Genomic DNA, 13092 nt, shown 5'->3' on the forward strand with positions numbered 1-13092 from the left:
CATCGACTCAAGTATCATCTTTCGTTTCGTGATCTAGTGCTTGGTAATCAGATTCATTGACATGATACAAATCGAGATACTCATTTGTGTATGAAAAATTCACCTTACTATTTGTTCGCAGTGTCATAGACACATACAATTAAAAGTGATTTTTCCGTTGTGACCTCCAATTTCTGTTTTCCTTCACTTATTGGCCGTATATAGCACATACACTCTCCTTATGTAGCATATAGCACCGTACAAGCTACAATAACATTTCAAAATTATGCAAAATTACTTTTGTCCGGGTGCGGTAACTTTGCGCATCCAACGTACCCTTATAATTCATCAGTTAACTACACCCAAAGCTAGGTAAGGACAATACATATTTTTTTCTTTTGTAAAATTCGACTTTATTAATCAACATAATATTTTTGAAAACTGATACATTTGATTCAACGATTCTCTGATATTATGATGCAATTTTGGTAGAATAATTTGTGTTAAGATCCGCAAAACAAGCTTCAATTTCCGATATGACTGCATCTTTTGATTCAAATCTTTTGTCTTTGAGATTTGCAAAATCGATAATAGCCGTTGGATATTACTATTATCATCTGAAGAATACGGTAGGTGAGGCAAATCGCAATACGCAACGCGAACTTCAATTCATGCAATTTTGCCGGGGTCTTGAACGTTGGTAATTTAATAAAGCGACACTGTAAGCGACGTGGAGAACATTACCTCTTAATATCTTTATGCTCTCAGATATCTCATGCAAAGTGACTTCTCGATTATGGACTAAAATTAAAAAGTTATAAAAATAATACAAAATTTTAAAAGACATCATTTGATGTTTTGGATTTCATAACAATCACACAAACTTTTTAGTAGACACGTCAGTTATGTTTTGCTCTTGCAGATTATTGACTGATTATTGACTGATTAATCGATAAATATTTCTGTAATGATGAAATCCAAGTTGGTGTATGAGTTAGATAATATTTCTGAATCTAAAGTGCATGATATACAGCAAATATACCGACAATACACGAAAGTGTTGGCGACGACGCGTATTAGTTGCACCAAATAATCATTTTTCTCACTAGACAAAACCATATCTTCAGATCGTTTTTGAGTTTGAAGCAACCTGCCCAGAATTTCCTTGTTAACAGTTTGGCCTATAAAATGAATTCATAACCTATCGCACAACGATAGTAGAAGATGAAGAGATTTATTATGAACACACAAGCGCATGTTGTTCCACCACTTTAGTTGTGAAAAAGTTTCGATTTTATTTAAAAAACATAGGATCCAAAACTCAAAATCCAGTAAAATGACATATATTATCGGTTTTTGGTTAATTCGTTATGCGCTGCCTGTCATGCAAATTTGGATAGAATACTGCGTCAAAAGATTTTGCCTACATTTTTATTTGTATTATAAAGTGCTGTAAAAATATGAAGAAGAAGAAAATAATTTACAAAAATGTTGCCCTTATTACCTTACAGACCATTGTTAACATAGGCACGCACTTTTTGTGCTACACTAACAAACGCTTATGTCAAAGTAATTATTAAATGGAAAATTGTAAATGCAAGATGTTTAAAAGCCTATATATGAAAACAAGAAAAATAACTTAAAAAAAAGAAGCAAATAAAAATATTATAGTCGGGCAGCGCCGATCATTACATATCCTCCACCGCTTCGCATAACACAATTTTTTCGTTATTTTAGTAATAAAATAGTCAAAATTATATTTTGTTTCCGAGTAAGAATATATTTTTCATAATAATCCTTATATGGAAAAGTCCCAAAACATGGACTTACATTCTGCCAATTTAGCTGAATTAACCTTGTCATAAAATACCTTATTATAATTCACTTATTTTCGTCATAAAGTACTGGCAATCATACTTTATTGCTATGTAAGGCTTAACTTTTTGTAAGAACACCAATTATACTTGATCCACATTTGGTAAAATTGATTGAGTCAAAATATGATAACTTCTCAGTGTGAAATACTAAAACTACAGACCGCTTTCTCATAAAAAGATGTGCTCTTGTTGGAGCAGCTCATTCGATTTTAGCACTTTGAAATATTAATATTTAACGATTTTTGTCAGGAAATATTCAAATTGCTATTTTTCTGATTTGACGATTGCTTCAAACTAAGCCGTTGCATAATGAGTGATCCGTGTGTTAAATTACGCCATTGTATTGGATTTCGTCTAAATATCTTAAAAATTGTTAAAAATAAACAGTTGTCAGGCGAACAGACGGACAGACATGCCTAAATCGATCCGAAATATGATTTTTTACCGATTAGTATAATAAAATGTACACGTACCCTGCAAAACCTGCAAAACTTGGTACACCCTGTACCATAAGTGGTGCAGGGTACAAGAAAAAAGAAATCGTTTACTGAGTTATTTGGGAAGTCAGGTGTATTTTTAATGTTAGAAATAAGTTGCAGGTAGGGTCATGTTCTCGGATAATTTTTTGGCATATCTTTGTGTTCTGTTGACAGTCATAAGTAATTTAAGTTGAACTGATTTTGCTTAAAGCGTTGTGCTTTGTGATATATAAGCTTAGTTTATCAAAGAAAGTATATGACGAGAAATTGAGGATAAGCGGCACATAAAGGGAATTAAATTTTTATGTAGGCAAGCATACGTACATTTACCCTAGAAAAAGGTAAAAAAAAATTCAGGTGCTATTAACTACTTTACTTTATTTAGCTAATGTCGTTTTTATTCTCTTGCAATGCAAGCGTGCGCTTGTTTCGTTTTATTAGTCGGCCTTTCTAAATTGTCTAATGATTTATGAATTATGATTTTAAAAAAAAAGTTTCCTTTAAACACTTGTCTCTCTCTCTCTCTCTCTCTCTTTCTCTCTCTTACTCTCTCTTTTTCTCTCTCTAAATAATAAAGTAACAGTTACCATATTACGCATGTGCTTATATATTTTGAAGTTTTTTTATTTTATATCTTTCTCTTTATTTGGCTTAATAAACCAACTAAACGTCAGTTAATGAATAAAAGAATTGATTATAAACCACACCTGCTTTGGGAAATATTTTTAGCCTATTAAGAAAGAAATGAAAAAATAATTTAGAAATAAAATTATGAAGTTTTGTATTCATAGTAGTGGAAAGAAAAATTCTATATGATTTTGGCCCTTTTTTTTTTTGATTTTCATTGCAATTATTTTCATACATAAAATTATATCGACTTAATTAGACTTCTTCCGGGTTCGCATTGTTTCAAAACTTTTATATGCAATACGTTTTGGCAGTGAGCTAATTAATCACATCGTAGTTTCAACATTAGTAATGAAAACATTTGGAATATATTTCGAAATTGTTGGCATCAAAACTTTTCTTTTTATACTCACCACTCTAAGATGGGTGTATATTTATTTTGTTTTTTTCTATAATGTATGTAACACCCAAAAGCAAGCTTCAGAGAGCCTATAAAGTATATATATTCTTGTTCAGTGTGAAATTCTGAGTTGATTAAGCCATGTCTATCCGTACCTATGTATTGTTGGCACTCTTCTAGTTGCAGAAATAAAAATATCGACTTCAAATTTAATAGAAACATTGAAAGTTTCTGCACTCAGGTTGGTATTGAAAATGGGTTAAATTGGTCAGAACAGAAGCCCGCAGTGGAGCGTAAACGGAACGCAGCGTAGAATGCGAAAAGCATAATGGAGTGTAGGCGAGATTCGGCGCCTGCCGAATGTAACTTCCTTGTTTTTTCTATTGTAATGTTTACTTGTTTATTTATTTACTTACACATGGTACTTAACTAAAACAAATTACCAGTCGGATTCACTTCACTCTTAGAAGTGAAGCTTATACTCACTATTGTTAAAAATTAGTATAAAGTAAATAAGAGATGCAAACAAAGAAAACAAACACAATAACAAAATTAAATTCGGTCAGGACCGAATCTTTTATACCCATCACGGTTTATCCGCAAAAAAAGGCAAAAGAAGTAAAGAGGTAAAGAAGTAGGTAGGCGTGGTCAATTTTTTCCATTTTTGTGCACAGCATCGCCCATGGAATATACGTTCAAATTGTTGTACATTTATTTGCTATAGTTTATAAATAATGAGCAAAAAACCAATTTCTTATTCCCTTTGAAAAACAGAGAGGTTCTTAGTTTACGTAGTGCTGCGGACATGTTTTTCAATCGATTTGGCCAATTTTGATCACCAACCTGTGAGCTAGAACTTCCAATATTTTTGCTAAATTTTAAGGTGGAACCTTCGTTTTTGCGGCCAGGAGGTTGTTTACAACAGACGTTACACAGACGGACATACCTAAATCAATTTAGAATTCGATACTGATCAGGAATATATATACTTTTTGGGGTGCCTTATGCTTTCTTCTTGGCGTTGCAAACGTCTCAACATCCTTCGGCGATGGGTATAATAACAGAAACAATTAAATAATAATTCATGTATAAGTAAATAAGAAAGAAAAAAAAAAAAAGAAAAAAAGCATGTATACAGCTATCAAACACTACCGGTACATATCCAAGTTGCAAGTGAACCCCTAAACCATTGGAAAGATGCAAAAGCTTGGCAGCCGTTGTGAATCATTATGAGGTGTTAAGATTGTAAGTTAAATATGAATAGGCAAGTTGCGCGTATTAAGCAAAGTTGTTTTGATAGACTTGAAAGAATTCAATATTGCGATTAGGTGATAGATATCATTTACGTTTCTGCAACAACTCTGAAGGGGTTAAAACAGCTCGTAATTATATTTAATAGTACATTAATCAGCCTAATGAAAATAAAGTGCCTAGAGAAGCATGGACATTAAGCTTATTTTACCAAGTAATTTGGACCAATCGATAGTACCATTAATTAATTTAATTAAGAAGGAAACGCCAAAAATAAACCAACGTTTCTCAAGTGACGGTATGGATAGTAGAAGCACCCTATTTTCATAACGAGGAAGAGCGACAAGCGGATCCCAACCGCAAATAAAGCAAGAGCAAATAGCAAGAATCGCTTTTGAACGAATTCAATTGATTCTACATAACACCCATATGAAGGAGACCACATAACAGACTCAACTCAAGTATTGGTCTAATTAAGCACATTTGCACCCTTTTTGTAATGTAAGGATCCTTAAGCTCTTTGGAACATCTCTTAATGAACCCTAGCGTGGACGTAGCTTCACTTAAAGAGAGCTCAATGTGCAAATTAAAACGAGATCTTTGATCGAATAGAACCCGCAAATCGATGAACGAATCAACGTTTGCCAATTTATGTAAATCAATGTAATACTCACTATTGAAAGACTCCCTTCTTAAGAAAAAAAGCTTCTTGCATTTTTTTAGGTTTAATTTCGCAAAATTTAACGAGCATCATTTAACGAGCACCCTGTTTAAGTCAATTTGAAGCTGATACGATTGGGATTCCAAGGGGAAGGAAGAAAATAGTTGAACATCGTCAGTGTGTATTAAGACCTGGCTGAATTTAATCACCGAGGGGAGATCATTAACGTATAAATTAAATAGAAGGGATCCCAAGTGGCAACCTTGACTGACGCCAGACGTCACGGAAAATTTTTAGAGGTGAGGAAGTTATCTAGAATCCAAAATAATCTGCTACGTAAAAAAGAAATTATCCTTTTCAATGAGTAGAAAGGAAAGCCAGAGACATGTGGTTTGAAGATCAATGTGTTATGGTTAACTAAGTCAAAAGGTTTGTTAAAATCAGTATATACGACATCCGTGCGAGAGCCGCCAGAAGAAGCCTTGAAAACATGGCAAGCAAACTCTAAGAGATTCGTGACAGTAGATCTTCCTTTCCGAAAGCCACACTGGAATAGAGAAATAAAAGATTTGATAGCAAAAGCTAAATGCTGAGTAACAATTCGCTCAAACAATTTAGGTAAGACACTCAACTTGACGATACCTCTGCGTGATGTCTATTCCCACATATGGGAATTAGAACAAGGAAACTACTCTTCCAATAGAACTGGAAAACCACTGATTTCAAGGATTGATTACAAATCACTGAAATAGAACCACATAGCTCGACAGAGCATGACTTAAGTGCACACGACGGAATCTCTCAATTTTAATATCACCAGAGGACTCAGAGCCATTGATAGAAACAGGCGAGGGAGACATGGAGATTTTTCTCGTGGAGTTGAGAACCTTAAAAAATATTTGGGATTAACAAGCAATGAGGATTTCATCAACTGAAGGCATCTGCAATAACACTGATGGTTGAGGTAATTATATCTATGCCTTGTCGCAAAAAAGACGAAATAATCGCAAGCAGAACAGAGTACGATTGTGTGGAAGTACATTACGATTCAATAATTCATTGACAAATAGCTCTATCGGACGCTGAAGTGGGGACCATACAGCCAGAATTATTATTATAACATCAAGTGACTAGCGCAAATTGATGTTCCTCAACGCTATGACTACATTAGTAGGTTTACACTTTTAGGCCATATCACAAATAAGCGCAGCATCTTTTTTATAAATAGGAATATCCGCACTTGGGGAAATATAGGAACAAGTTACGTATAACTGTCTATTGACAATTTTCGACAGAATGGTAATAAATTCAACGAGGGGAGGATTAGGAAATTCATTTGAATAGGACGCGATTGCAGCGGATATGGAAGTTAAAACATCACCACCAGTGAGATCTATTCGATATCTTCTTATAACCACTACACTACGAGCTGGGCTTTTATAGGCTTGGGAAAAAGATGAATGCTCTAGATAACAACACGCATTGGATATTGCATTAATTTTTTCAAACTTTCAAAGTAAAGAGATTTTTGCTCAATTAAGAAAACTCATTCTATATCACCGTTAAACGCTTATAACATTCAATATCCCGCTTCCAACGGTCGGGACATGACCAACATAGCCCTTTCGAGGGATCCAGGACTGCGTTTGCAGTATGGCCCCTTGATACCGTCATACTTCGCATGATAAAAACGTCCACAAAGCCAACAAGTATTGAATCGTTCAGAATCATGGCTCGGTTTTATTCGGCATGATGTGAGAGAACACTCCATGTCAAAATGTAACAGACAAGGTGCAGATTGTGAGAGAAACAAAAAAAGTTGTCACGTACACAAAAATAATCCCTCAAAATGAATATCACGACAAAAAGTTAAATATAATGCAATTAATTTAAACACTTTTTTACTTTTATAATTAATAAGATTTTGAACGCGTACAAAACAATAAAGCAATAGGATAAAAAAAAAATTCGGAATTTCTTCGCATAAAACTTATATAGTACAACCACAGCGCGCGCGTAAAGTAGCCAAACTTTTGAAAGTGATTGTAGAATTGGTTACCTTTCTTATACAGATACTCTTCATTTCATAAAATTGAATAAAAACAGAGAGGCGATAGGGGAGTAGTGAGAAGTGCAAGACATACTGGCCATGAAGATGGAGCTTTGTTAAAATTTTTAAGCCACCGGGTATAATGAAATTAAGACACCGTTTCATTAGTAGGTTATATCGCAGTGTTATATAGAAGATAGAAAAAGATGGAAATAATAAGGAAAAAATAACGTAATAAAAGATCATTGAAACATTGAAAACATTCCTAACGTTATCATTACGTACATATATGATTTTACAGCTAATAACGGATATTTTTATTTCATCGTTAATTCTGAAGATCACGTTAGGTTGAGGAAAATGCAAAAGTTAAATATTTGATTGAATTTCATTATGATGGCTAGTTACAGGCTTGGGGAATCTTTGTGATACAAATTTTAACTTGCTCTTCGCTACATATATTTTGATCATTTTTTCACTTGAAAAAGGCATTTATTGAGAACAATTGGTACAATATATCGTAATCAATATATTTTCCTTAATTTCTACAACTTTTTCCCATCTTTCTGGCCACATGGCTATACCATGTGGAAAGAAAGACATTGGAACGGATTGGATTGGCAGCGATCCTTACAAAACGCTCCTTTTTTGCCTGGCAGGCAATGAAATCACGATGCTGAAATGGTTCGAAATGACATTTTCAGTGAATTCGTATGGTAGTCATTTTCTCTCCTTTTGGATCTTTCCAATCGCATGTTACATCTAAAAACAGTTGATTCACGAATTTTTAAGCTGTTCGAAAGTGTTTTAGTTGCTTCAATAGCAGATTTCTTCAAATCAAACAACAAAATGTCGAAAATGCAATATTCAGCGTTCCATGATCAACGTCTGTATATACTAAATAATTTTATAATACTAATTGAAATTGATTTATCATTATAGACGCCACTAATCAAAGTGCATATTATTATTGTTTATTAATAGGACTTCACACAACTTTCCGTAAATTTGGTCATCTGCTAATAACATTATCTTGAAGGATTAACTGTGCACGAAAATATCAAATTTTATGCCACATAGCCGTCATTTACGGGAGTATTTACTCCTCTTGCTTAATTTGAAGAATGGTGCTGCTAAGTCTTTACAAATGATAGTTAGTGAATGTGATATCCGAAACGTGGTTAATCATGTGATAGACTAAGAGAATCATTAGCATTGACAATAAAGCTGAATATGCTTCGGACCGTCGGCTGTGCGCCGAGTAATGTGGTTTGTTTCAACCAAATGTGACCATTACTAAGGAGTGCTATCAACAACAATTGATGCAATTGCGACGAAAAATCAGCGTGACAAGCCAAAGGTCATAATATCGTGAGTTTTCATTTAGAATAAATTCGGTCCCATACAGCGAAACTCGTTTAGAAAATATTGGCAGTTCTAACCTGGAATTTTCTATCATCCCCGCTGTGGGCATCGTTCCTTATGACTAACACTTGTTTCTTGTTTATAGCACGTAGTCGGTCTGCGCGGCGATTTCCATCATATGCAGATACTAAAAATTGGATCGATTCGTGGATAGTCTCAAAAGAAGAAAAGTACTTCTGACGTGATTTGACTGCGCGAAAGGTTGGAAAAGGTAGTGACTGCCGATGGACACTACTTTCAATAAAATGTGTTGCCTTTTTCTTTCATAATATATTAATTCCTAAATCCTAACGAGAGAAATTTATCTTTACACTGGATATTATTTTATTATTATTGTTTATTATTTGTTCTTACTATTTATTGTCAGTATTATTAGTATTACTTTTTTGCTCTTCTATATGAATAGTTCAATTCGTAATAGCGGGTTGAAATGCTCTGCAGTTTAGGGACCAAAAACGTTTTTACTTTACACATCTATTTATATTTTAGCACATCTGTTTTTTTCTTAAATGAAATGTATTAGAATTAGCTTACTGTAGAAACGAAATTATTTTAGGATCAAATCTGAGATATAGGACAACTTTGGATTGTAGCAAAAATAATTTACTAATAATATTTTTCCAGATGGGACACTTGTCCGTTTATCATGACGGTAAGGCCTTTATTATATATAAGTTGTAAAATTCATGGATAACATTCAAAACAACTTTCTTGAAACTTTTACTTCTTGTGTAAATATATTACTGTAATAAAATACATAGTCACGTTTCATTGTACCTTATAATTCAGGCTTAAAACAGAAATAAAAAAAAAGTAAAAAGTAACCATACAAATGATGTTGTTACCCAAAACGTGACCAACTCGTCTAAGGCTCCCTATTGAATCAACTGAAAGAAATGTTTTCTTTTACAACTAACGGGGAAAAAAGCTTATAATACCTATAAAGATATAAGCATACATAGTTTGTATTTGTCGTTTTATTGAAAATCTTTTACTATTATTTTTATTATTATTAATATATTATTATTCCTGACAATATCTAATGAAATTGTCAATTGTACAACAATGATTGTTAAATAATGTGTCAAAAAATATGTTATTTTGTCTGTTTTATTTTTTTGGTTTCTCCCTCATTAACATAAACCTTGATATTTGGCTACTCTTGCTAACCGCAAAGCTGATATAGAGTGTTCACATGAATGCGTATAAAAAATTTTGTATTCAAAGTTTTTTAAAGCATTCTTTCAAAGAAAGCAAATTTATCTTAAGGCGAATTTTGGACACCTTTCATAAAAAGTCAACACATTTCCAAATAAAGTTTATTTTCATGCAATATAGGCAACAACAGAAAGTAAAATGAAGTCTAGTAATATTTTTTCTTTTTTTTTTTTAGTATGGTCATTCACTCACGGGATGTCCCCTATTCGCCCAATGCAGTGATGGCCAAAAATAAGTGAGGATAGAGAAAGAAATAAAAAGGAAAGGGAGATGTGACCGCGGCCTAGAGAATGTGAGCCCAATCGATAAGTAGTATATCTTCACCTACCTCACAACAGCTACAGCCAAAGTAAATTTCACTGTACTGAGTTTTGAATCCGCGAACGCTGACCGTGTGGTCGCGATTTTTATCTGCTCAGCTACTCATGCATTTCATTTTTAAATTAGAAAGACTCATTGTCCATCAATTATGGTATCCTTTCCAATATGACCAGAAAATATATACGTACATATGGCCGATGAGTTACAGAAGGAATACTAAAGAAATTGTACATTTGTAACGTACCCATTATACTGAGATAAAAGGAATAAACAAAAAAAAGGTCATATGTAAAAGTTCGCCTTATTTTTATACGATATTTTTTGTTTATTTTTTTTTTTTTTTTTTTTGGCTAACTATGAATGAATTTTTGATTCGATTGAACTAATTTTCACATTCAATATGGCGGACTTAACTAAAGGATCCAAATTAAAATCATTGCGATGTGAAAAGCATAGTTTAGGAAGAACAAAAAGTTTGACATTTTTAAAATGATGTTATTGAGTTTTTGAAATTTATCTAACGAAAGTAATAGAAAAACCAATTTTGAAATCTTGTTTTTATTTCCGGACAAAGTTCACGAGTCATAATTTACGATTTCCTCACACAGACCTATAGACAGCTGTATCTAACTTGAATGTGCTTATTACACTAATCAAAAATTTATTACACTTTGTACATAATATACTCCCCGTGGTGGACGTATTTACCTCGTAACCATATTTCTAGTTGCTTTTTCTTCCTGAACGGCACTCATTACCTGTACACTCGCACATAGGTTGATGGATTTCGATGTCTGTCATATAGTCTATCTCTCTATATTCTGTTTTTTATGTTTACGTTAAAATCTTTTGTTTCGTATTCGATTGTTTCTTTTTTTTATTTTGTTTTTAAATATTTCGTTCGAACATACAACTGTACATATTTACAATCAGAAAGAAATCCCTTTTTTAATTTTCAACAATGTCGTTGTCGTTTCTTTGGCGTTTGTGTTAAGAATTTTAAATTGCTTTCGGAATTCTTTGTCTTGCTGTAGTGTAGTAGTTTTTTTCCTCATCCTCTCGCTCTTTACATTGTTTTCCTCTATAGAACCCACACATACCATTTTTTTCGATGAGTGAGTAAATTGTAGTAGTTAGCCGGCGGTGTTATGTTTTCGGTGACTCAATGGCTGTGACAAAATATTGTAATTGTTGTTATTGTTATTATATTCAAACTTATTCAGCATGTCTCTACTATGATAGAAAGCCTGCATCCATCAAAAACAATACAAAAATAAATAAAATTATCATTATATGTCTAAAGACTCATATTGAATACCGATCGTTTAAGCTCGAGAGAAAATGTGATTATATTTTATGTTTTTGATAAAGTCAATTAAAAGTAAAAATGTATACATAAAAGAGGTTTTCTATATTTTTCATTTAATCGAAAATTCATTCCATAACCCTTCCTTTTTAATAAGAGATAAGCCAATATTTTCTTGCCTCAAATCTGTGCCAACTTATTCTAAGCAAGACCTCGTCTGAATTTTCAAGCGTAAATATTTCTCATATAGATCAAGCAAACCTAAACCGAATAAATCAACCAACGAATACGGCCTAAGCTTAATATTCTAATATCTCCTCTTACATTTCATTTTAATTCATCTAAAATTTTTAAATCTCATTTAAATTAGACTTATAATGAGAAAGTTATGCTAATTCTAAAGCTTATGTATGTAGAAGACTAGTAAATTATTATTTATATTAAATTATATGGTATATTATTTATTATATATATCCTGAATGGCCGAGTAGGCAAAAAATCTCGATGATTGTGGGTTTAAATCTCAAGTGTGGTAAAGAATTCAGCAAAGCCGATAGTCTTAGATGGTAGTGGCTTCGGAATTTAGTCTTAGAATTTATTTTTCTGTTCTAAATTAATAATTATAATGATAATATATTAGTTTGGGGAAAAAGAAATCCATTATTTTTTCGGTAGATGGCTGCACTGATAGATTTCTCGTAAAGTATCGATCAAACAATTTCCGATACTGTACGTTTACATACTGTACATTTCGCAGTAAAAAAAATTCTTTTGCTGGTTTTTGTTTGGTGCATTCAGTTGTGAGTTACAGCGTGTTAAAAATGGAAGTGAACAAAGAGAAAATTCGGTACATTTTACAGTTTTTCTTTGACAAAGGCGAAAATGCAAGCCAGGCGGCTAAAATTGTGAATGGTGTTTATGGTTCCGATACTGTAACAGCCAATTATGTGCAATTTTGGTTTCGTAGATTCCGTTCAGGAATTTTTGATGTTAAAGATGCACCTCGCACAGGTAGGCCGGTCGTCGAAAATGCCGATGAAATCGGAGAAATGATCGAAGTTGACCGGTATGTAAGCAGTCGTAACATCGCCCAGGAGCTAAAAATCGACCATAAAACAGTTTTAAACCATTTACACAAAGCTGGATTCAAAAAGAAGCTCGATGTTTGGGTGCCACTCCAATTAACAGAAAAAAACGTGATGGATCGAATTTCCATCTGTGAAGCCTTGGCCAAACGGAATGAGATAGACTCATTTCTTAAACGGATGGTGACTGGAGATGGGAAATGGATCACATACGATAACCCTGTGCGAAAACGATCGTGGTCAAAGAGCGGTGAAGCACCTCAAACGGTGGTCAAACCAGGACTAACGGCCAGGAAGGTTTTGCTATGCATTTGGTGGGACTGGAAGGGGATTATTTATTATGAGTTGCTTCCATATGGCCAAACGCTAAATTCTGATCTCTACTGTCAACAACTGGACCGTTTGAAGATAGC

General features: G+C 33.3%; 1 protein-coding gene across 1 annotated transcript in view; it reads right to left on the bottom strand.

Annotated features, from left to right (window-relative positions):
- Positions 1 to 589: 589 nt before the first annotated feature.
- The window catches only part of LOC119637917 (homeobox protein araucan-like), a 155624-nt gene continuing 143121 nt past the window's right edge, over positions 590 to 13092 (bottom strand). Inside the window, exon 4 of the mRNA XM_038034361.1 lies at positions 590 to 780. Coding sequence (XP_037890289.1) covers positions 644 to 780 — 137 coding nt within the window. The 3' untranslated portion in view covers positions 590 to 643. The remainder of the gene's footprint in view (positions 781 to 13092) is intronic.

This window comes from Glossina fuscipes, unplaced genomic scaffold (assembly GCF_014805625.2).
Source record: "Glossina fuscipes isolate IAEA_lab_2018 unplaced genomic scaffold, Yale_Gfus_2 61, whole genome shotgun sequence".
In the NCBI taxonomy this organism is placed as follows: Eukaryota; Metazoa; Arthropoda; class Insecta; order Diptera; family Glossinidae; genus Glossina; species Glossina fuscipes.